The sequence below is a fragment of the Trematomus bernacchii genome, unplaced genomic scaffold (genome assembly GCF_902827165.1).
Source record: "Trematomus bernacchii unplaced genomic scaffold, fTreBer1.1, whole genome shotgun sequence".
Lineage (NCBI taxonomy): Eukaryota > Metazoa > Chordata > Actinopteri > Perciformes > Nototheniidae > Trematomus > Trematomus bernacchii.
In genome coordinates, this window is record NW_022987812.1 from 341,318 (window position 1) to 366,825 (window position 25,508).

Below are 25,508 nucleotides of genomic sequence, written 5' to 3' on the forward strand. Positions count from 1 at the left end.
TTTAGAAATTCCTCATAGGCCTTGTCCATATCGTCTCTCTCATATACTACCTTCCAATTCTGATTTAGTAAGTCATTCTTAAATGCATTTATGTTTTCTTCAGTTCTCAATCTTTTGTATTTGAAATGGCTGGAGACTTTAGGTTTCTTATAACTGCAGTGATAGACAATAAGAACAGGTGAATGATCACTGATGTCACTATATAGTAGTCCCTGCTGTATTGTTCTCCATAATGTTTGTGAATATGTTGTCTATTCATGTAGCAGAGAAGTGATTCTACTAGGTCTGGTGGTTTTAGGATACAAACCCATACTGTACAATGCATTGATGAAGTCTTCTGTCATTTGATGCTTTTTTGGATTCAACAGGTCAATATTCTAATCCCCACAGATAAACATCATGTTTTGTAATGATTTAGTAAACATGTTTCTATCCTATCTGTAAATGTGTCAATACAGGTTCCAGAAGCTCTGTATATACAGCTCACAATAACATGTTTAGACCTTTCCATACACATATCTACTGTAACACATTCAAACAAATCATCAACAGCTGTTGTCATGCTCTCCACCACCTTACTAAGTGAAACAATTTATAACCCAAAAAATAACCTACTTCAAATTAACGCATATTAAAGACATGAAAAGGATATAAAATCCACTTTGCTTCTTCCGACTCACTTGAGAGAAGATTTTTGATTTTTTTAAACAAATGGTATTTGCATTTGTTTTAACTATACACCCAACCTCCAAAAGAGTCGGAACAAATCTAATACATTGCAAAAACCTAAATAAATAAATAACCAGATTTTCATGACTACCAAATAAATATCATTTGAAGCATTTTACCCATTTAAAAACATCCTCTTTTACACTCTTTAAAAACAAAGACTACACCTATCCTTTAAAACTTCAATATTAGAGAGTCCTTCTCCCCCAGTGAGCACAGAACCTGACCAACAGCCCACACATCCAGAAACCCCTGCAGATGATTGATCAGCGTATAGTACGCATGTTCCACCCTCAGACGTGCTGCCACCAGCCCCCTCAGACAGAGCACTGCATCCGTCCATCCCACTCCAGCAACTTGGTTCTTCCTACTTTTCCAGATCGCTCATTTTGCATTAGCAAACAAGAAATGTATCAATACTAGAGTTTCCCTATTTTTCAGGATGTATTTGGGGCCAAGGACACAAAGTGGTATGGAGAAAACCTCCCCGAACCTTTCCACCCACTCCTGTAACATTCTTTTAAGACCAGCCAATCTGGGACAGGACACCACTAAATGCTCCAATGTTTCTGCCATAAAACAGAACGGACAGCGCCCCCTTGTGCCCGGGTCAAAATGAGCTCTGTATTTGTTAGTGGCTAGTGCTCCATGTATGATTCTCCATTGGATGTCAGCCATCCGTTTCTCAACCGAAGCTTTATACAGGATCCGCCAGCTGCCCTGAGGGGAAAAGCCCAAGCCAAACACATCCGTCCACCTCGACTCTCTGACGCCTGCGAGCGAGCTGAGGTTTAGCACCTTTACGCAGCTAAGGTATAGCTTCTTTCCATTGCAGGAGCTGAATTTTCCAGGTGTTAGAGTCCCCAGTGATAGCAGGAGACCATCCTCCTCTCTCCATTCCCCCACCGCAGGACCCACACTCAAGGCAGGAAAAACATAATCATGTCCCACTTGAGAGAAGAAGAAGAAAAAGAAAAAGAAGAAGAAGAAGAAATTATGTAAAGATTTTCAGAGAGTCTTTATCAATTCAATCACATTTCACAGTGGTGCAGGTGGAAAAGTCCGGATCGTCCCTCTGGGGATCATAAATGTCAAACAGAATCTCATCTCAACATATTTAGCAGTTGGTGAGATATCTCAGTCAGAACCAAACCCATAAACTGACCATCATTATCCTCCTTAGAGCCAGGAAAAAAAAAAAAATTGCTCTTATTGTCATTTCACAGTACAGGTACTATGTAACAAAATTGTTCCTCTGCATTTGAGCCATCCTAGTGTTAGGAGCAGTGTGCTGCCGTGGACGGCGCCCGGGGAGCAGTGTAGGGAACGGTGCCTTGCTCAGGGACACCTCGGTAGCACTTGGTCTTGCCGGGACTCGAACTGGTGACCTTCCAGTTGCCAAGCCAAGTCCCTATCAACTTCGCCACCACCGCCCTGGAAACCAGTGGTTCTGATGTTTGGACTGAATGGCTGTTTCCATGTAATAAGACTTCAAGGTTAACTCACTGCAGTGAACATATTCAAGGGAAATTAGACGTCCTTCATGATGGAAGCCCAGAGATGAAGGAGATTACATTTGAAAAATAGGAGGAATTCAGTCTGTCCATACCTGAGAGTGTCCAGTCTCCAGAGTGGATCCTCCAGTCCAGCAGAAAGCAGCTTCTCTCCTGAGTCTCCTGGATGATTGTAGCTCAGGTCCAGCTCTCTCAGATGGGAGGGGTTGGAGCTCAGAGCTGAAGCCAGAGAAACACAGCCTTCCTCTGTGACCATACAGCCTGACAGACTGCAACCAGGGAATACAGTAAACTCAGTGCTTTAAAAAGTCATACAGAGGTGGACCATCTTTATCAACATGAACAAAAAGCTGGATGAAATAATTGAACTGCTTGAAAATAAAAAGCTGAACTCTGACCTGAGAGTCTCCAGTTCACAGTGTGGACTCTCCAGTCCAGCAGACAGCTTCTTCACTCCTGAATCCTGCAGGTCGTTGTTACTCAGGTCCAGATCTCTCAGACTAGAGGACTGGGAGCTGAGGACTGAGGACAGAGCTTCACAGCTTCTCTCTGACAGGTTGCAGCCACTCAGCCTGGGGAAAGATCAGCAGTGAACACAAAGAGTTATATTATCATGTCTCAAACTGTTCCTAGTTGATGTAGTTTTATCTCCACTTACAGAGCTTTGTTGGAGGCTTTGACCACTGGCAGCAGCCTCAGAAGAGCCTCCTCTGAAGCAGAGTATTTCTTCAGGTCAAACACGTCCAGATCTTCTTCTGATGACAGTAAGATGAAGACCAGAGCTGACCACTGAGCAGGAGACAGATCCTCTGTGGAGAGACTGCCTGAACTCAGGGACTGTTGGATCTCCTCCACTAGAGAACGATCATTCAGTTCATTCAGACAGTGGAACAGGTTGATGCTTTTCTCCGGAGACGGGTGCTTTCTTATCTTTTTCTTGATGTATTCAACTGTTTTCTGGTTGGTCTGTGAGCTACTTCCTGTCTGTGTCAGCAGGTCCTGTAATAAGGTCTGATTTGTCTCCAGTGAAAGACCCAGGAGGAAGCGGAGGAACAAGTCCAGGTGTCCGTTTGGACTCTGTAAGGCCTTGTGCACAGCACTCTGGTAGAGATGTTTAGGTTTTTGTCTGAAGACTTTAGACCACCAGGGGGCCATCAGGTTGTCTCCAGAGTTGATGAAGGTCAGATGGACATGAAGAGCAGCCAGAAACTCCTGAACGCTCAGATGGACGAAGCAGAACACTGTGTTCTTGTACGTTCCTCTCACCTCTCTAAAGACCTGTGTGAACACTCCTGAGTACACTGAGGCTGCTCTGATATCGATGCCACACTCTCTCAGGTTGGACTTATAGAAGATCAGGTTGCCTTTCTGCAGCTGCTCAAAAGCCAGTTTTCCCAGAGACTCCATTATCTTCCTGCTCTCTGGACTCCAGTTTAGACCTGTCTTAACTGCTCCATCATACTTGACGTTCACTTTCGACAGAATCACCAGGAAGTGGATGTACATCTCAGTCAGGGTCTTGGGCAGCTCTCCTCCCTCAGTTTTCAACATGTCCTCCAGAACTGAAGCAGAGATCCAGCAGAAGACTGGGATGTGGCACATGATGTGGAGGCTTCGTGAGGTCTTGATGTGGGAGATGATGGTGCCGGCCTGCTCCTGATCTCTGAACCTCTTCCTGAAGTACTCCTCCTTCTGTGGGTCAGTGAACCCTCGGACCTCTGTCACCATGTCCACACACTCAGGAGGGATCTGATTGGCTGCTGCAGGTCGTGTGGTTATCCAGAGGCGAGCAGAGGGAACCAGCTTCCCCCTGATGAGGTTTGTCAGCAGCACGTCCACTGAGGTGGACTTTCTGATATCAGTCAGGATGTCAGTGTTGTGGAAGTCCAGAGGAAGTCGACACTCATCCAGACCGTCAAAGATGAACACAACCTTGAACTTATCAAACCTGCAGATTCCTGCTTCTCTGGTTTCAGAGAAGAAGTGATGAACAAGTTCCACCAAGCTGAACTTTTCCTTTCTCACCACATTCAGCTCTCTGAAAGGTAATGGAAATATGAACTGGATGTCCTGGTTGGCTTTGCCTTCAGCCCAGTCCAGAGTGAACTTCTGTGTTAAGACTGTTTTCCCAATGCCAGCCACTCCCTTTGTCATCACTCTAATTGGTGCATCTCTTTCAGTTGAGCCTTTAAAGAGGTCTTCTTGTCTGATGGGTGTTTCTGATCTGTCTGGTTTACTGGATGCTTGTTCGATCTGTCTGATCTCATGTTCCTTGTTGACCTCTCCGGTGTCTCCCTTGGTGATGTAGATCTCCGTGTAGATTTCATTTAGGGATTCAGATTTTTCTATTAATTTGATATTTTTAAATGTTTCCTTCAGGTTAGATTTGAGTTCACCTTGGCACTTTGTGAGAATATCTGAATGAACAAGAAAGATATTTACATGAAAGACACATCAACATATTTCCTTCTAATTGGACCCATTTCTGACAAAATAGCAAGTTATTTTCCTTTTATCAAGTCACTGGATATTGTTGCATAATTATCTGTACATTGTCCAGTATATGTTCCACCCCACAGAGAACCATCAGTTTTCCCACAGAGAACCATGGCCCTAAACCTGACTGACTCTTATTCCTGCTGCTGGGAGATGAGGCACGATACCAGCTGATCCCAGCACCCACTGAGGGTGTGGACACAGCTCCCTCTCCAGTTATACAGGAAGTGGATGGCTCTTAGTGAGTCGCAGTATACTCCTGCAGTAGCCTAACATCTACAAGACACTCTGGGGGGTCACAGTAATAACCCGTCCCTTCCTCACCAAGTCATGTTGGACGGCAAATGATACCTCCTTCCACCTGTAGGGGGCTGGGCCATTAGTAATGAGTAGGACATAATCTGCAGTGAGCAATCCCAGTGAGGCTGAGCAATGTGCTCCTCTGATGTTTAGAGCTCACCCTACAGTCCCCTTTAAAACATGGACAATGACACTGTCTGCCTCCATGCAACATTGAACAGGAATATCAATCAGAACTGTCCAATGTTATGCCAGGACAAACCTCCACAGTGTGTCCCTGTGGCCCCTTCTGACCACCTGAGCAACAACAGCTGTTCTCCAAGCCCTCAGGTCTGCCTCCTGAACTCAGTGTGCATCAGTCCCATTCAACATCCTGAGACTGAGTCAGCAGCTAACCTACACTGTGGAAAACACCCGGGGTTTATCCATGACTCCCCTCCTGAGATATCTGACAGTTCGGCAGGACAAACCTCATTCCAAACAGAATTGTCAGTTTCCTGGGAAAACGTAGCACTCAAGGACTCCAGGAGAAACTCGTTAATATAGCATTGGTGGTTCAATAGAAATCTTGCCTGGACCCCTAGGTCCGATTCCCAGCCAATGCAGCGAAGTGTTTTAGTGCCGCAGTCTGTAGGAATTTGTCTTGGGAACCGACAATAACACGGAGTGTAGACTGGTTCCTGGAGAGGTGCCAGTTCACCTCCTGCCCTCGAGCAGGGCACAGAACCCCCAACTGCTCCCTGGTGGTGGACAGACTGGCCGCCTGTTTTGTTCAGACCTCTCTCACCTGTCCTGTGCATGTGTGTGTATTGTACTGTGTGTTACCACAACCGAGTGAACAACTGAGCTGAATTTCCACTTAGGGAGGAAATAAAGCATCTTCTCCTCCTTTGTTTGTTTTGACTGCTGTTTTTCTTTGTAAAACGACCTTGGGTCCCATGAAAAACTAGTGACCCTGACCTCTCTGCTTTCAGGGGTACCTCAACCCCGACACCATGTAGAGGTGATGGTTCTCTGAGGGGGATATCAGGAGTCTAAAAACATGATGCATGGCTGGGAAAAATAAAAAAAAGTTATCTTTTGATACACTCTTTTTTAAAGACCTACCTTCAGGGTCTGATGGGAATTTTGATAATTTCTCTTCTAGAGCATTCTGATTTATCTCCCTCAAAACTTCTCTTGTCACTTTAAAGGTGTGTATGCCGTAGTACAGAAACATCAGATCCACTGTGTCCCTCCGGTTTGCTTTCTCTAGTTCACTCTTTGGGATTCCTGGGAATCCTAGGACCTTCCCCTGCAGCTCCCACTTGAATTCTTCAAAGTCATCATCCCCCAAACTTTGTAAAGTTCTTTTTAGGACTTTTCTAGGTGTCTCCATCTTTTCTCCCTGCAGATACCAAGAAAGAAAATATTTATCTTACAGAACAATATGTTGTTGTATTGTACTTTGTACTTTTGAAAACCATAACAGGCCTTGAGGATCCAAAGAACAGCTGCCATGTGACTTTGGATGGCTTCAATTCAGATGTCGAGTTAGTAAATGCCCTAATCGGTTCTAAACTTGTTTTAATACCTTAGACTTCACGAAAGACATTCAGGAAGTCAATCCTAAACTTGAAGACAGTCAGCACAGTCAGTTCTGTCTTTTCCTTTAATGTCTTGGTTTGGTAACCTGTCTTTAAAGAGCAGAAACTGTCTCAGTCAGATCATAAAGTGGTCTAGCAGACTGATTGGTGAGTCTCAGCTAAACCTGGAGCCCCTACTCATCAGACAGTTACAGAGGCTGTCTAACTCCATGTTCAATGAAGACTCCCACCCCCTGCAACCTGAGCTTCAGCTTCTTCCTTCGGGCCGGAGGTTAATCTTCCTAAAGGTGTAGAACCAAGAGGTTTAAAAAAAGCTTTGTGGATGTTCTGGAGCCAGAGGGACTTTTTAAAGATGTGTCTGTTGTCTATATTGTATGAAGCATGTGCTACAATGGATACCTTTTCTTACTTCTGCAAACCAAGTTGACCTACTGCTACAAATAAGTACCATGAGAGAAATAAGAGAGTGACTCAGCCGGCGACCACACACCTGGTTCTGGTCTCTGGCAGTAAGCTGGTTACTGGGTCCAGGTCCAGGTCCAGGTCCAGGTTCAGGTCCAGGTCCAGGTCCAGCAGGATGTGGTGTTTGCTCTGGGCTGGAACACAACACACAGAGCTTTGAGTGAATAATGAGTGCTGAGCTGTGACATGGAGAAGAGTCATGGACAGGTGGAGATCTCACCTCTGAGCTTTGGTCTGGCTGTCATGTTCCCCAGAGCCTTTAGAGGGGGGGGCTTCCTCCTCTCTGTCCTCACTCTGATCCATAGCAGAGCCCCCACCTTCACACAAACACAACAACATGCTCATTCATTACCACAAGCTTTACATCACAGGTAGCCCCTCCTCTCAGATATTCAGGAACCTTGTTGGAGCCTCAACAGGACCTGATCAGCCCAGAATGTTCCCCACAGCCCCAGAACCACACAGAAACTCAGTGTGTTGACCCCTAAATATGTGTTAGTGTGTCACAGTTTATCACAGCACACACAAACAGTCACTTCAATGTACATCCACAGGTAATTTACAGCCCTGCCCCCCACTAAATATCCCAATAAAACTTCAACAAAACTTCTTTAAAATATAATTGTTTGGCTTAAAATATGTACTTTAATACATGTTACAGACTTTAATTTAAACAAGGTCTTTTGTGAACTGATAAGAAATGTATTTTTAATATATCATTGAAATATGAAAAATAAGTTCCCTCATAAATAAGTTACAATGCAGTTCAAATGTATGGGAACAACATTTTTTATGTTTGATATAATACAGTAATTTCCTTTACTGCTAATGTGTTGTATAACCCACTTAGACGCATTTGTTACAATCAAAACATTAAAACTAATATATTTTTTTACTTGTCTGATCTATTCCCAGATGAATAATCTAAAACATTTGACATTTTCAAGGCTCTTCAGTGAAACCAGGTCAGTGTTGGAAGACGGGCCCTTCACACCCCTTCCCTTATTCAGAGTGTTAAGAGTTAGACAGAAAATCAGTCACACGTTGTTAGAGCGGGTTCTGACACGCCCTGCATTTTGCTCTGATGACGAGAACTCAGAGAACAATCAGACTGCAACTCATTCTACCTGAAACACTGACAACAGTACATGGAGATCTTTCTAAACCCATTCTGCTTTCACTCAGAGAGAAACCCTACACAATATTTCAGACTGATGTTTAGAATCAGCATCAAGAAACATGTGTCCTGTCCAGGTAAACATTGACTCTGTCCAGGTAAACAGTGACTCAGAAACAGATTCCTGTGGGAGGATACTCACCTGCTGAACGCTCTTCAGGTCCACTCACAGACGCTCTTCAGGTCCACTCACAGACGCTCTTCAGGTCCACTCACAGACGCTCTTCAGGTCCACTCACAGACTCTCTTCAGGTCCACTCACTGACTCTCTTCAGGTCCACTCACAGACTCTCTTCAGGTCCACTCACAGACTCTCTTCAGGTCCACTCACAGACGCTCTTCAGGTCTACTCACAGAAACACTGCTCGTCTCCTCTTCAGTCCTGAGTCTGTCTGCATTTCCGCTATCTTTGCTTTTTACGCAACAGTTTTAACACCAACTGTCGTAGTATGACTTCTGTGAAAGAGGAACTCTGTACTTCCCCTATTAGCTGCAGAGGAAATGAGGGGGGGGGGGGGGGGTGAAGTGCCGCAGTAGTTTTCCACTCAGGGGTAGCCTTTAGACACAGAGAAACTTATATTATGAGAGAGTGATATCTGTCTTTAGCACTTACTATCATTGATGTCTGTTTTATTCAACCAAATGCCTTTGCTGATAAATACTCTGTTTCTAGACCGAGTGGTACTTTACGCCTGGATTCCATCGGGTGCGTCTGCGCCGTGGTTTTGTTCAGACTTCCAACAGCGACAAACCCCACCGGGCGCGTTTCAGAAGGGGAGCGTCTTGCGTGCCGGCTCGCAGTTTCTGTTGATTTGGGCATATTTCCTGGACATTTGAACTTCTACAAGAAAGTAAGGCTACTTTGTACAGACAAAGTTAATAATAATTGTAATAGTCCAGTTATAAATGACATGAATCAAACATGTGTTGCTGTATTTTAGTGGCACAAAGACAGTGGACCTGTGCTTCGAGGGTCAGCGGTTTAAGTGGGATTTCGTCACGGCTGACATCTCCTTCGCCCTCCTCGGCGCAGACTTCCTGTGCGCTCACGGACTGCTGGTGGACGTCAAGAACAGCCGCCTGGTGGACGCACTGACGTTTGCCTCGTTCACATGTACCCGTGGCGAGGCGTCATTCAGCGGGCTTTCCAGCTCACTCTCACAGGGCGACATGTTTCAGCACCTTCTCAGTGAGTTTCCCGACTTGACGCAGCCCACCTTTTTCGCTGCCACTACCAAGCACGGGGTAGAGCACCACATTGACACTGACGGCCCCCCAGTCTACGCTAGGGCCCGGCGGCTCAACCCTGACATGCTGGCAGTCGCCAAGTCGGAGTTCATCAACATGGAACGTCTGGGCATGATCCGCCGCTCAGACAGCCCTTGGGCTTCGCCGCTCCACATGGTCCCTAAGTCAGCCGGTGACTGGCGACCGTGTGGTGACTACCGCCGCCTTAACGACGCCACTACACCAGACCGCTACCCGGTCCCTCACATCCAGGACTTCTCTGCACACCTGGCGGGCAAGCTGGTTTTCTCCAAGGTGGATCTGGTGCGGGGCTACCATCAGGTTCCGGTGCACCCCTCGGACGTCCCCAAGACTGCGGTGATTACGCCGTTCGGGCTTTTCGAGTTCCTGCGTATGCCGCTTGGACTTAAGAACGCAGCTCAGTCCTTTCAGCGGCTGATGGATTCAGCGCTCAGAGACATGCCATTCATCTTCGTCTATTTAGACGATATCCTGGTTGCCAGCTCCTCCTTCGAAGAGCACCAGGCACATCTCCGTGTCCTGTTCGCGAGGCTCGACCAACACAGCCTGATTATCAACCCGGCGAAGTGTCAGTTCGGGTTGTCCTCCATCCATTTCCTCGGGCACCTCATCAGGAAGGACGGAGCCGCCCCCCTCCCGTCGAAAGTGGAGGCCGTGTCCGCCTTTCCACGACCGCCTACAGCTCGGGCGCTCCGAGAGTTCCTCGGGATGGTGGCGTTTTATCACCGGTTCATCCGCCGGGCAGCCCACACCATGCGCCCGCTGTACGAGGCCCTCAAGGACAAGTCCCCCGGCCAGGCCATAGACTGGACGGCTGAAAGGGAGGTCGCTTTCAACGCCACCAAAGCTGCCCTGAGCAAAGCCGCCATGTTGGCTCACCCGTCACACAGGGCCCCTATCGCTTTCACCACCTGGCAACCGCTCGCCTTTTTCAGCCGCCAGTTGACTCCCAGGGAGCGCAAGTACAGCGCTTTCGACAGAGAACTCCTTGGTCTCTATTTGGCGGTTCGCCACTTCCGTTTCCTGCTGGAAGGCCGGGAGTTTGCGGCGTTCGTGGATCACAAGCCACTTACCTTCTGCATGTCCAAGGTGGCCGAGCCGTGGTCCGCCCGACAGCAACGCCAGCTTTCGTACATCTCCGAGCACACCACGGACATACGACACATCGCTGGCAAGGCTAACGTGGTCGCGGACTGCCTCTCCAGAGCGGTCATCGGAGCTGTGCAGCTGGGCCTCGATTACCTCCGCATGGGCGCTGACCAGGCCTCCGACCACGGGGTCCAGACCCTCAAGGCCTCGGTCACGGGATTGCGCCTGGAGGAGGTCACGGTCGGTGACTCGGGCGCGAACCGTGGTGTCTCCACGGGCCAGCCTCGACCGCTGGTCCCTGCGGACTGGCGCCGACCAGTTTTTGAGGCGGTTCTCGCTCTTTCCCACCCCGGTAGGAAGCCGTCCGTGAAGTTGGTGTCGCAGAAGTTGGTGTGGAAGGGGCTTAAGAAGGACGTGAGGTCCTGGGTCGACTCATGCGTGGCCTGTCAACAGGCCAAAGTCCACCGCCATACTAGGGCCCCTTTTGAACTTTTTGCGGTTCCTGAAAGGAGGTTTGACCATGTCAATGTCGACCTCGTAGGTCCGCTTCCCCCCTCTCACGGTTTCACCTACCTGTTTACGATGGTGGACAGGACGACCCGCTGGCCTGAGGCCGTTCCCCTCACCTCAACGTCAGCTTCCGACGTCGCCCGAGCTTTCATCGGCACGTGGGTGGCGCACTTCGGGACCCCGGCTGACCTCTCCTCTGACCGCGGTTCTCAGTTCACCTCGGAGCTGTGGAACGCTGTTGCTGTGGGTTTGGGGGTCAAGCTGCACGGCACCACCGCATATCACCCCCAGGCTAACGGATTGTGTGAGCGGTTTCACCGATCCATGAAGGGTTCTACATAGTTACAGCAAAGTAAAGAGGCTAAATATTAATTAAGAGGCATGCATAACATATTAGACACATCAATTACACGATGTACAATTTAAAAAAGTACCCCTCCAGGTGGAAAACAATAGGTACAGTAACAGTATTTAAAAATGTTTTAAATTCAAATAAAACAAGTGCAGAATATAGAATAGTAGTGTGATAGCAAAACATAAATAACCCCCAACATAACCCTCCTGTTTATACTCAGTATAACACTTTATTGGAGCGGAGATTAATCTACATATAAAGACGGAGAAAGTAAAGGATAACGTTTATGTTTAAGTTTAGCACCTCCCGAAGAGGCACAAAGTTGGTATTAACTATAATATAAACATGTAGGTTTTGTCCTAATTCGTTTATATGCTGTTTTGTAGCTTTGCTGTCTGTTTACAGTTAACATTTGGTAGCATGCTAAAGTGATTCTAATACGGATGGAGCCTAAATGTATTTGTTATTTTTGTGTCTTTATAGCTCTTACGTTGATATTGGAGATTTCAATAAATTCATATCATCAGTCAAGTCTTCAACCATTATTCGGAGGGAAATGCTACAACGATGCTTGACAATGGGCATTATTATATATTATTATTATAGGCCAGGCCTACCAGTCAACGTGAGGGTTATGTTTAACAAGCCAAGGGTAACCCAAAATGAGAGGATGTTGAGCAGAGTTAAATAAATGAAAACTAATATGCTCACGGTGTTCCTGATCTATGACTATTACTATGGGCTCAGTGCGATGTGTGACTGTACATAGAAGGCGGCCGTCCAAAGCGCTAGCCTCTAATGGCTGATCTAAAAGGACAATCTTTAAGTTCAAACTTTTAGCCAGCTCCCAGTCTAATAAGCTCTCATCAGCCCCAGAATCGATTAATGCATCCTGAGTCACAGTTTTATCATTAAGTTTAATTTGAACCTGAATCAATTTTCTAGAAGGAAGGTCGAAGGAAGTCACTCGGCTCACCAGCGTCCTCCTTCCTGCTGATGAGCCTGATCTTTTGCCGAACAGGCTGCCAGAACATGACCCTGCTGGCCGCAGTAAAAGCACCGCCGCTCCCGTAGGCGGCGCTAACGCTCCTCCGGGGTGAGTTTGGCTCTTCCGAGCTGCATCTGTTCCTCCGCGGCGATAGGGAGCGCCGGTCGCTCTGGAGACGAAGTCTGGGAACTCCTCCGCCAAGCGTAGCTCCCTCTGTAACTCCCGTCTGAACAGTGGAGTGGATACTGCATTCCCTCCTTTCTCCCGTTGTCTTTCAGCTAGACGTTGGTCCACCCGGATAGCCATGGCGATGAGCGAGTCCAAGTCTTCAGGCAGCTCTAATGGAGCTAACTGATCCTTTATGGGATCCGCTAACCCATGCAGGAACGCGTCAAAAAGAGCCGCCGAGTTCCACCCACTCTCCGCTGCCAGGGTCCGGAATTCGATAGCGTAATCCGCCACTCTCCTCTGCTGCTGCTTGATGTTCACCAGAGCTCTCGCTGACTCTCTCCCGGGTGATGTCTGGTCAGAAATGTTGCTCTTAGTATCCATGAATAGCCTTAAAGACTGGCAAACAGGCGAGTCTCTGGCCCATTCCGCTGTTGCCCAGGCTCCGGCTCTACCCGTCAAGTGAGACACTATGAAAGCAACCTTAGCTTGATCTGTGGGAAATGCTGCGGGCTGGTGTTTGAAATGGAGATCGCACTGTACCAGGAATGGACGACAGTTTCCAGAATCTCCGGAGAACTTCTCTGGCGAAGCGAGGCGGAACGTAGACGATGGCATGGGTACTTGAACGGGGATATCAGCAGACCCGACCTCCGCTGGACTGGAAAACTCGTGGGTAAGCCACGAGGTGTGAGTTTGTCGCGCATCTTCTCAGCCAGGTGGTTTATCTCTGTTGACACTGTAGACTGGAAGTTGTGCTGACGGGCATTTAAGTCTTGGACCCCTTGGTTAATAGCTTACAGCTGTCCCTCATGTTGGTGAAGGAGTGTCCCCTGCGCCTGTAAGGCCGTCCTTAACGCTGTTGAATCAGCTGAGTCCATCTTGTTAGGTCAGTTCGTTCTGACACGAAGGGCTCACAGGAACTCAGATGCACAATTCAGTTGACTTCAAAATATCTTTATCTATAAAAGACTTTTCAAGCTACAAACAAAAGATCACTAGGTTCTACTAAGATTCTCACAATATCTCTAGGTTCTACTAGGTTGTTCAACAGATTACTAATGTTACAGACATGGACTCGACGTGGAGACAAGACGAACTGACAAAAGACAAAAGGAGAGAAGGGCTATATATACACACACACACATTAGGTAATGGGGCACAGGTGGAAACAATCAGGAGCAGGAAACAACAATCAGTCTGGCAGGTGACACACAAGGACAGGAAGTGTCGACACCTGAAACGAGAGGGTAGTCATTTACCAAAATAAAATGAAATGTCACAAGATATGAACACAAGACAATAAACTAGAAGGATTCTAACGCTGAAACCTTACAATAAGGAGGTTTCTTTTAAAATACTTCACAGATACACAATCATACAATATACCCTGCATTCCTGTACTTGTTGTAATGTGTACTTGTGATACTTCACGTGTAAATGATAATACTTTATCTCTGTCATGCTAACCCTTTCTAACAAACATTGAATCAAGAAGGATTCCCCAGTTCATGTTTCACCAACAGGTTGACTTCATGAGATCATGGACGCTGCTTTTTGTAAATCTTTATTCAACTTAATGACGATCACTACAGTCTTCAGCATCAGTTTTAATACGTTGCTTCAAGAAAACTTTATTACGGACACAATCAGTGAGACACACGGTAACCAATGAGAAGCTTCGATTTAAAACACCAACATTTAAACCCCAGGACAGGAAGTGGTCTCCTCCTACAGAGGACACAGAGACACTGAGGAGTCATATGACCAGAGCACGAACCCAAACCCAGCGTAGAGAGGTTCAGTGAATGTGGCTCTGAAGGTGTGGAGGTGGGTCAGTGTGTCAGAGGAGACTCTGTAGAAGGAGAGAGAGCCAGCAGGATGATCCAGATACACTGCTACTCTACCAGAGGAGGAGGAGGAGGAGGAGGAGGAGATGGGTGTTCTTCTCTTATTGTGCCTGACATAGTAACCACCATCATCAGAGCAGATCAGACTCCAGGACTGATCATTATATCCAAACTCACAGTCCCCACCGCCTCCTTTCCTGCTGATTCCTCTGTAAGTCACTGATATAAGAACCCTTCCTCTCCAATCGACCTCCCAGTAACAGCGACCAGTCAGAGCTTCTCTGCACATCAGCTGAGGCCAGGAGTCAAACCTCTCTGGATGATCAGGATATGGCTGCCTCTCCTCTCTCACGTATGTCACCTTCCTGTTGTTCTCAGACAGTATGAGGTTTCTGTGTGCTGTGTTTGAGTCCAGGGTGAGTTCACAGGAATCTGATGAGAGACACAGACAGCAGTTTATCATCAGACTCACCTGAAGGCTTTACTCTCTGTTAGTGATCCTTTCTATAAAGCTTCAAGATGTCATGTTTTAACCTGTTAAGCCCGAGAGACCCCGGTAACGGGGCCCTCCCGCAACATCTTGCAGGACACAGTGTCTAAGGGCATGATCATTTAATAAACTATGAATGTTTTATATCCATGTAACGGGAAGAAACTCATCTAACTGATCTTTTTTTTTTTTTTTTCAAAAGAAAACCCACAATGCTAACACTGAGCCTCTGAATTAGCAACGAGCGAAAAATGCTAACAGATTACTGCACCGAAAATCACTCAGAAAACCTTATTATTTATCTTTTCTGCACATCCATGACATCGTTTCACATCGTGAGGTGACACAGAATCGATGGGTACATACATTATCACTCTATGATACGAACTCGCGACTTTATAAACAAAAACAGACATCAAAACATGTGGCGCTAGGTAGCTAAAAACGCTAACATGGCTTACCTGTGTCGTAGTCTGGTCCAAAGTGGTCTTCAATGGCATTAAAATGATAAAAACGCTGCTGAAGTTAATCCATAGGTTAATCTAATGTGTCTGTGTCCCTTTGAAATGATTTCTGATAATCCATAAGCAATAAAACTGATTTTCCGTTTCCAGATGTCAGAGCTAGAGTATAGGTTCGCTCTGATGCAAAACTGCATGCGCGAAGCCCCCACCTTTTCTCTTCACAATGAGTGTGTGTGGGGGACTCCCCCTTCGATTCTATTGGCTCTAACGGTCAGAAAGAGGTGTCAACCATCAACATCGAGCAAGGGGGGCCAGAGATATGGAAAATCCACCCAAATGACCCCAGAAGTGGTTTTGGCTAAATCTCTCTAAAAAGGTCAAATGTCACTTGTTTTGCATCAATCTTGATACAGGGTACTTATTATATGTTGTACTTTGGATTCCTAAAGCTTTTAGTCTACTAACCCATCATCCAAGGGTAGTTTTCACTATAAGTAAAAAAGAATTGTTGGACGGACACTATAATTTACAGTTTTTTACTATGTAAAATCTGAATTTTCTTTAAAATAAAAAACATCTATATTGATTCTGACTCTTCTACATCCAACTCACAGGTTTATCATTACTTTGAGAAAAAAGATTATTAATTTAACCCTTTTAGAAGGGAAGATATGGTCATTTGTTCTGGGAATGTCATTTTCGAGTCTGAGACCTGAAAAACAGGCTCAGGGCTTTAACAGGTTAATGAATAAATAGCACCTCCATCATCTTTGTCTTTAGAGAGAAGCTGACTGATCCACACTTACACTTCCTCCCACCTGGTTTTAACCACTGCTCTCCACCATGGTCCAGCCTGGAGGAAGAAACACACATGTGAAAAACAGAACTGCGTATTGTTAGAATAAAGTATTTATCAATGTTCATAATAATAATAATAAATCCTATGTGTCCAAAGGGAGCAGGAGCAAGCAGATGCTTATTGATCCCCCTTACTTACTGCTGATCAGTGTAATACATTACATTACATATGACTTATTACTGTCTTTTTTAAGTAATAAGTTACATTACGATATTACTGTCTCTGAAATGTAATGAGTGACACAACTTTTATAATACTTTTGAGTTACTTTCACCAAAATAACCCCAAAATAATGGCTAGGTATTTTAAATGCTAAAATGTAGTTTAGTGCAGCAACTGTGTAGGCCCTTAAGGCTACTAACAACTTTTATTACAAGGCTTAGTTGAATACTCGATTCTGATTGGTCAATTCCGTTGCTAAGGAGGATCAAGAAAGAGAAAGTAAAAGAGGGTAAAAGACGGAGCGCTGGACGTCAGATAAATGAACAGAAGAAGACAGACAGGAAGTGAACACTAACAGGAACACGGTATGAGCTCTGCAGAGTTTAAGGACTTGTTATTGGATCAGAAACTGTGAACAGAGTTGGACAGTGCTGCCGTAAAGTTGTTGTTGTTGCAGTTCCAGCCGTTGGTGCGCCGTGGAACAGAGTTTTTTCTTAGCGGAAGAAATATGATAATTTTAAGTCAATAAAATAATTTCAATTAATATTAGGAGTCGATTCCTTAGTTTGTTTAGTATCTGGCCGTGTAATAAGCGGGATAATGTGCAGCGACTTGGTCATTATGGGGAAAAGAACACCCTTCAGGCCCATCAAGATCAGCCTGACTGATTACGTAAACACCAGGTTTACTATTCTACCGGCACCATTTTTCTCTGGTGTCGGAATGTATCGCGATGTTAGTGAATTCTTAAAAACAAAACACCATTTCATTTCGGGTTAAAATTAGTTGTAAAAGTGTTACTGAGAATTGTAACGGGTAATATATTACCCACATTTCATTAGTAATGCTTTCCATCGCCTCATTCGGGATGAATGGAGGAACGCCAGACACAGTGATCCGCGTGGACGGTGTCGCCAGCGGTGAAACTTGAATATATTCCTCGTTTAGCATTAATCCGCTCTCGATAAGTTCCGTCACATATTTCTGATCTTTCAAAAAGACCACGACCGCTTTGTTCATGCGGGAAGCATAGGAAATGTTTACATGACCGACCTGATCCCCCACAGCCAACAACACCTGCTCCACTGTGCTTGCGGCCTGAGCCACCAACCGCACTCCGTGTCTCAGAGACACCGGCGGCGCCCCGAAGGACGCCATCCCCGCCGCGAGGCACGGAAAAACACTAACGAAAAAGTATTAACCGTACTCGCAAAGAGTACAAATATCCCAACCAAAGATCATACAGTTAAAGAAACGATTGAAACAGAAACAAATGAAATAAAAGTGAAAAAACCCTCTTCTCTCTTCAAACACACGATCGACCCTCTGGGGATCAAAAATGTCAAACAGAATCTCATCTCAACACATTTAGCAGTTGGTGAGATATCTCAGTCAGAACCAAATTCATAAACTGACCATCATTATCCTCCCTAGAGCCAGTGGTTCTGATGTTTGGACTGAATGGCTGTTTCCATGTAATAAGACTTCAAGGTTAACTCACTGCTGTGAACATAATCAAGGGAAATGAGACGTCCTTCATGATGGAAGACCAGAGATGAAAGAGATTACATTAGAAAAATATGAGGAACCTGCAGTCAGTCTGTCCATACCTGAGAGTGTCCAGTTTCCAGAGTGGATCCTCCAGTCCAGCAGAAAGCCGCTTCTCTCCTGAGTCTCCTGGATGATTGTAGCTCAGGTCCAGCTCTCTCAGATGGGAGGGGTTGGATCTCAGAGCTGAAGCCAGAGAAACACAGCCTTCCTCTGTGACCAGACAGCCTGACAGTCTGGAACCAGGGAATACAGTAAACTCAGTGCTTTAAAAAGTCACATGAGCAGGAACATCAGAGGTGGACCATCTTCATCAACATGAACAAAAAGCTGGATGACAATAATTGAACTGTTTGAAAAGAAAAAGCTGAACTCTGACCTGAGAGTCTCCAGTTCACAGTGTGGACTCTCCAGTCCAGCAGACAGCAGCTTCCCTCCTGAATCCTTCAGGTCGTTGTTACTCAGATCCAGCTCTCTCAGACTAGAGGACTGGGAGCTGAGGACTGAGGACAGAGCTTCACAGCTTCTCTCTGACAGGTTGCAGCCAGTTAATCTTGAAAGAAAGGAATAAATGACAACATTCCTTTAAAGTGGACCTATCATGCTATATTTGAACAATATATTGTAGGGCCATACCTATATAAAACATGTCTGCAAAGTTTATTTTTCAAAATACCAAACAGATCATGCATTTTAGCCATGCCTCATTTCGCTCTATTTGCTCTTTTCCAGCCCTGTTTTTGCAGGGGCTGATTCTGTGACGTAGCTTGTAGCTGAGCTGCAGCTGACCACGCCCCCCTGCAGGAGAGGGGAGCGTGCTTTGAGATCAGCTGCTGGGCTGTCAGAAGAGGGGGAGGAAAAGAGATCTCCGTCCTCCGTGATTTATTATATAGAGTCGTTATTCATTTGTTTTAAAGCTCAATAAATAACAAAGAAGACCTTTGACCGGCACTTTTCTAATTTTGTCCGGAAGATTTAAACTTTAACGGACATCTTGACCGGCGAAAAAAAATCTAACTGAAACTCTGCCGCACGGTCCCCTCGTTCCTTGGAAGAGGCGGAGAGGTGGGTGTTTGTCATCTGCTGGTGGACTAACCGGAGAGAATTACAGTGCTTGCCTCGACGGGGAGGGATTGCATTGAATTAAAGCAGCGGGAGCAAACGCTTGCCTCGGGGAGGGAGAAAGAAAGCCACAGCGGAGAATAAACAGAAGGGTAACCATGGTAACTATGCGCGGGAAGTCTTCTTCGCTGCTTTTGTGGCAGACTACAGCGCCACTTACAGGCCTGGCATATGTACTACAGCGTCTCCAGCGCTTTCGAGCGGCAATGGCCGGCCGTGGCCCAACCCCACATTCCCCTGATAGGTGGAGAGTTGGCCATATAGGCGGAGCTCCTCGTTCCTGACGTCAGAGAATTTTCAAATCTGTGTCAGTCTGTATCAGATCCGTTGCAGCCCCGTTTTTAGAGATTTGGGTATGGAGGAAAAGAGAGGGTTATGTTTTCTGACACTTGGTGAGTTCCCTGACACACCGGGGACACATATTCATGTATAAAAGACGTACAAAAGTGCATTTTGCATGATAGGTCCCCTTTAATATTAAATGTGATTGAGCGCAAGGTTTCAATCATATAATATTTTCTAGTTCCTTTGTCAAATTATACCATCTGTTTGTCTGTTTGTGTTTGTCAATCAGTCAGATACATTGAGATGTAGATAAGTGACGCCATCTGTCTTCAAATATAATAAGATTGTTATCATGGTTTTGTGGTTAATTGTTTTGAAGAACAAAAATAAACAACAAGCCAAAGGAAAATCGAAATGTATTATTATTCTAATTTGATCAAACTGGAAATTAGTCAATAGAAATGGTTGAACAAAACCAATCTGACAGTTAACATATCGGCTGAAATCTGACCTGAGAGTCTCCAGTTCACAGTGTGGACTCTCCAGTCCAGCAGACAGCAGCTTCACTCCTGAATCCTTCAGGTCGTTGTTACTCAGATCCAGCTCTCTCAGACTAGAGGACTGGGAGCTGAGGACTGAGGACAGAGCTGCACAGCTTCTCTCTGACAGGTTGCAGCCAGTTAACCTTGAAAGAAATTAATACATAACAACATTCCTTTAACCTGTTAAGCCCTGAGCCTGTTTCTCAGGTCTCAGGCTCGAAAATTACATTCCCAGAACAAATGACCATATCTTCCCTTCTAAAAGGGATACATTAATAATCTTTTTTCTCAAAGCAATGATAAACCTGTGAGTTGGATGTAGAACATTCAGAATCAATATAGATGTTTTTTATTTTAAAGTAAATTCAGATTGAACATAGTAATAGTAATGTAAATGATAGTGTCCGTCCAAAAAAGAAACATTACTTATAGTGAAAACCACCCTTGAATGATGGGATAGTAGACTAAAAGCTTTAGAAATCCAAACTATAACATATAATAAGTACCCTGTATCAAGATTGATGCAAAACAAGTGACATTTGACCTTTTTAGAGGTTTAGAAGAAAAAAAACACTTCTGGGGTCATTTGGGTGCATTTTCCATATCTCTGGCCCCCCTCGGTCGATTTTGATGATTGACATCTCTTTTTAACCGTTAGAGCCAATAGAATCGCGGGGAAGTTCCTAAAATCCATCTAAACATTACCCATTGGTGAATGAGTGATGCATAGCCAGAAGGCCCCAAAACTGGAAAATGTCATACACTCTGGTAGCTATCATAGCAGCTATATATGAAAACTCCGTTTTTGACATAAATATGATGATGGATTATCAGTAATCATTTCAAAGTGACACAGAAGCATTGGATTAACCTATGGATTAACCTTCAGCCGCGTTTTTCTCATTTTAATGCCATTGAACACGACTTTTGATCAGAATAACAGCTAAGGTAAGACAATGTCCCGTGTTTGCTCCGTAAAGCTACGTGGTGTGATGTTTGGGTTTGCTTCCCCTGTCACGGGTTTTGATCGCTCAGTGATGATACTTATATTTCTGGAATCTGTGGAATCTCAGCTTGCTAATCGATATCTTGTTTTTGCAGATCCGATAAGTAATAAGGGTATTTTACCGTGAGTTCTGTGCTAAGTGTGTTAGCATTTTTTCGCTCAGGGCTCATTTAGACGATTCTTGTGAGATTTGTGTTTTGTTTCGGTAAAAATGGTTTGTATCGTCAGTTAGATGAGTTTCTTCCCATTAAGTGGGTATGACACATTAATAGGCTTTTAAATGTTAAGAAGCCCTGAGACACAGTTTTGTGAAAAAAAAACCTGCAGCCCCACGGGCGGGGGCCTTCGGCCTAAACAGGTTAATAATAAATGTGATTGAGCGCAAAGTTTCAACATACAATCTTTTCTAGTTCTTTTGTTAAATGATACCACCTGTTTGTCTGTGCATGTTTGGGTTGGTCAATCAGTCAGATATATTGAGATGTAGATAAGTGACGCCACCTGTCTTAAAATATAATCAGATTGTTATCATGGTTTTGTAGTTTATTGTTTTGAAGAAGAAAAATAAACAACAAACTGATAAAACTGGAAATTAGTCGATAGAAATGCGCTGAACAAAACCACTCTTGACAGTTAACATATCAGCTGAACTCTGACCTGAGAGTCTTCAGTTCACAGTGTGGACTCTCCAGTCCAGCAGATACCAGCTTCACTCCTGAATCCAGCAGGTTGTTGTTACTCAGGTCCAGCTCTCTCAGACTAGAGGACTGGGAGCTGAGGACTGAGGACAGAGCTTCACAGCTTCTCTCTGACAGGTTGCAGCCAGTTAACCTTGAAAGAAATTAATACATGACAACATTCCTTTAATAATAAATGTGATTGAGCGCAAGGTTTCAACATACAATCTTTTCTAGTTCTTTTGTCAAATGATACCATCTGTTTGTCTGTGCATGTTTGGGTTGGTCAATCAGTCAGATATATTGAGATGTAGATAAGTGACGCCATCTGTCTTAAAATATAATCAGATTGTTATCATGGTTTTGTGGTTTATTGTTTTGAAGAAGAAAAATAAATAACAAACTGGAAATTAGTCAATAGAAATGCGCTGAACAAAACCAATCTGACAGTTAACATATCAGCTGAACTCTGACCTGAGAGTCTCCAGTTCACAGTGTGGACTCTCCAGTCCAGCAGATACCAGCTTCATTCCTGAATCCAGCAGGTCGTTGTTACTCAGGTCCAGCTCTCTCAGACTAGAGGACTGGGAGCTGAGGACTGAGGACAGAGCTTCACAGCTTCTCTCTGACAGGTTGCAGCCAGTTAACCTTGAAAGAAATTAATACATGACAACATTCCTTTAATAATAAATGTAATTGAGCGCAAAGTTTCAACATACAATCTTTTCTAGTTCTTTTGTCAAATGATACTATCTGTTTGTCTGTGCATGTTTGTGTTTGTCAATCAGTCAGATAAATAGAGATGTAGATAAGTGACGCCATCTGTCTTAAAATATAATCAGATTGTTATCATGGTTTTGTGGTTTATTGTTTTGGAGAAGAAAAATAAACAACAAACCGAAGGAAAATCGAAATGTATTATTATTCTAATTTGATAAAACTGGAAATTAGTCGATAGCAATGCGCTGAACAAAACCACTCTGACAGTTAACATATCAGCTGAACTCTGACCTGAGAGTTTTCAGTTCACAGTGTGGACTCTCCAGTCCAGCAGATAGCAGCTTCACTCCTGAATCCGGCAGGTAGTTGTTACTCAGGTCCAGCTCTCTCAGACTAGAGGACTGGGAGCTGAGGACTGAGGACAGAGCTTCACAGCTTCTCTCTGACAGGTTGCAGCCAGTTAACCTTGAAATAAATTAATACATGACAACATTCCTTTAATAATAAATGTGATTGAGCGCAAAGTTTCAACATACAATCTTTTCTAGTTCTTTTGTCAAATGCTACCATCTGTTTGTCTGTGCATGTTTGGGTTGGTCAATCAGTCAGATAAATAGAGATGTAGATAAGTGACGCCATCTGTCTTAAAATATAATCAGATTGTTATCATGGTTTTGTGGTTTATTGTTTTGAAGAAGAAAAATAAACTACAAACCGAATGAAAATCGAAATGTATTATTAACCAATTAGATCAAACTGGAAATGAGTCGATAGAAATGACTGTTAACATGTCGGCTGAATACTGACCTGAGAGTCTCCAGTTCACAGTGTGGACTCTGCAGTCCAGCAGACAGCTTCTTCACTCCTGAATCCTTCAGGTCGTTGTCACTCAGGTCCAGATCTCTCAGACTAGAGGACTGGGAGCTGAGGACTGAGGACAGAGCTGCACAGCTTCTCTCTGACAGGTTGCAGCCACTCAGCCTGGGGAAAGATCAGCAGTGAACACAAAGAGTTTTATTATCATGTCTCAAACTGTTCCTAGTTAATGTAGTTTTATCTCCACTTACAGAGCTTTCCTGGAGGCTTTGACCACTGGCAGCAGCCTCAGAAGAGCCCCCTCTGAAGCAGAGTATTTCTTCAGGTCAAACTCTTCCAGATCTTCTTTTGATGACAGTAAGATGAAGACCAGAGCCGACCACTGAGCAAGAGACAGATCCTCTGTGGAGAGACTTCCTGATCTCAGGTACTGTTGGATCTCCTCCACTAGAGAACGATCATTCAGTTCATTCAGACAGTGGAACAGGTTGATGCTTTTCTCCGGAGACGGGTTTTTTCTTATCTTTTTCTTGATATATTTCACTGTTTTCTGGTTGGTCTGTGAGCTACTTCCTGTCTGTGTCAGCAGGTCCTGTAATAAGGTCTGATTTGTCTCCAGTGAAAGACCCAGGAGGTAGCGGAGGAACAAGTCCAGGTGTCCGTTTGGACTCTGTAAGGCCTTGTGCACAGCACTCTGGTAGAGATGTTTAGGTTTTCGTCTGAAGACTTTAGACCACCAGGGGGCCATCAGGTTGACTCCAGAGTTGATGAAGGTCAGATGGACATGAAGAGCAGCCAGAAACTCCTGAACGCTCAGATGGACGAAGCAGAACACCTTGTCCTTGTACGTTCCTCTCACCTCTTTAAAGACCTGTGTGAACACTCCTGAGTACACTGAGGCTGCTCTGATATCGATGCCACACTCTCTCAGGTTGGACTTATAGAAGATCAGTTTGCCTTTCTGCAGCTGCTCAAAAGCCAGTTTCCCCAGAGACTCCATCATCTTCATCCTGCTCTCTGGACTCCTGTGTGGATCTGTCTCAGCTCCTCCATCATACTTGACGTTCACTTTGGACAGAATCACCAGGAAGTGGATGTACATCTCAGTCAGGGTCTTGGGCAGCTCTCCTCCCTCAGTTTTCAACATGTCCTCCAGAACAGAAGCAGAGATCCAGCAGAAGACTGGGATGTGGCACATGATGTGGAGGCTTCGTGAGGTCTTGATGTGGGAGATGATGGTGCCGGCCTGCTCCTGATCTCTGAACCTCTTCCTGAAGTACTCCTCCTTCTGTGGGTCAGTGAACCCTCTGACCTCTGTCACCATGTCCACAAACTCAGTGATCTGATAGGCTGCTGCAGGTCGTGTGGTTATCCAGAGGCGAGCAGAGGGAAGCAGCTTCCCCCTGATGAGGTTTGTCAGCAGCCGATCCACTGAGGTGGACTTTCTGATATCAGTCAGGATCTTAGTGTTGTGGAATTTCAGAGGAAGTCGACACTCATCCAGACCGTCAAAGATGAACACAACCGGGAACTGATCAAACCTGCAGATTCCTGCCTCTCTGGTTTCAGAGAAGAAGTGATGAACAAGTTCCACCAAGCTGTACTTTTCATCACTCACCACATTCAGCTCTCTGAAGGTGAATGGAAATATGAACTGGATGTCCTGGTGGGCTTTGCCTTCAGCCCAGTCCAGAGTGAACTTCTGTGTTAAGACTGTTTTCCCAATGCCAGCCACTCCCTTTGTCATCACTGCTCTGATTGGTTTACCTCTTTCAGTTGAGCCTTTAAAGAGGTCTTCTTGTCTGATGGGTGTTTCTGATCTGTCTGGTTTACTGGATGCTTGTTCGATCTGTCTGATCTCATGTTCCTTGTTGACCTCTCCGGTGTCTCCCCTGGTGATGTAGATCTCCGTGTAGATTTTATGTAGGGATTCAGATTTTTCCATAAATGTGATATTTTCAAATGTTTCCTTCAGGTTTGATTTGAGTTCACCTTGGCACTTAGTGAGAATATCTGAATGAATAAGAAAGATATTTACATGAAAGACACATCAACATATTTCCTTCAAATTGGACCCATTTCTGACAAAATAGCAGGTTATTTTCCTTTTATCAAGTCACTGGATATTGTTGCATAATTATCTGTACATTGTCCAGTATGAGTTCCACCCCACAGACAACCATCAGTTTTCCCACAGAGAACCATGGCCCTAAACCTGACTGACTCTTATTCCTGCTGCTGGGAGATGAGGCACGATACCAGCTGATCCCAGCACCCACTGAGGGTGTGGACACAGCTCTCTCTCCAGTTATACAGGAAGTGGA

The 25,508-nt window shown here is 45.0% G+C and overlaps 2 protein-coding genes across 2 annotated transcripts; both read right to left on the reverse strand.

Annotated features, from left to right (window-relative positions):
* Positions 1 to 879: 879 nt before the first annotated feature.
* Positions 880 to 7,510, reverse strand: LOC117498765 (NLR family CARD domain-containing protein 3-like). The gene is made up of 7 exons (XM_034150923.1): positions 7,308 to 7,510; positions 7,116 to 7,221; positions 6,147 to 6,426; positions 2,902 to 4,660; positions 2,642 to 2,815; positions 2,339 to 2,512; positions 880 to 1,679 (listed from the first exon to the last, which is right to left on the reverse strand). The coding sequence occupies exons 1-7, from the start codon at positions 7,430 to 7,432 to the stop codon at positions 1,670 to 1,672; spliced, it is 2,628 nt and encodes an 875-aa protein (XP_034006814.1). The 5' UTR covers positions 7,433 to 7,510; the 3' UTR covers positions 880 to 1,669.
* Positions 7,511 to 13,626: 6,116 nt separating this feature from the next.
* On the reverse strand, positions 13,627 to 24,446 carry LOC117498767 (NACHT, LRR and PYD domains-containing protein 12-like). Its single transcript, XM_034150924.1, has 10 exons — positions 23,436 to 24,446; positions 23,176 to 23,349; positions 22,660 to 22,833; positions 22,123 to 22,296; positions 21,629 to 21,802; positions 19,935 to 20,108; positions 18,079 to 18,252; positions 16,254 to 16,300; positions 14,342 to 14,925; positions 13,627 to 14,174 (listed from the first exon to the last, which is right to left on the reverse strand). The coding sequence occupies exons 1-9, from the start codon at positions 24,380 to 24,382 to the stop codon at positions 14,375 to 14,377; spliced, it is 2,589 nt and encodes an 862-aa protein (XP_034006815.1). The 5' UTR covers positions 24,383 to 24,446; the 3' UTR covers positions 13,627 to 14,174; positions 14,342 to 14,374.
* Between the last annotated feature and the right edge of the window lie 1,062 nt (positions 24,447 to 25,508).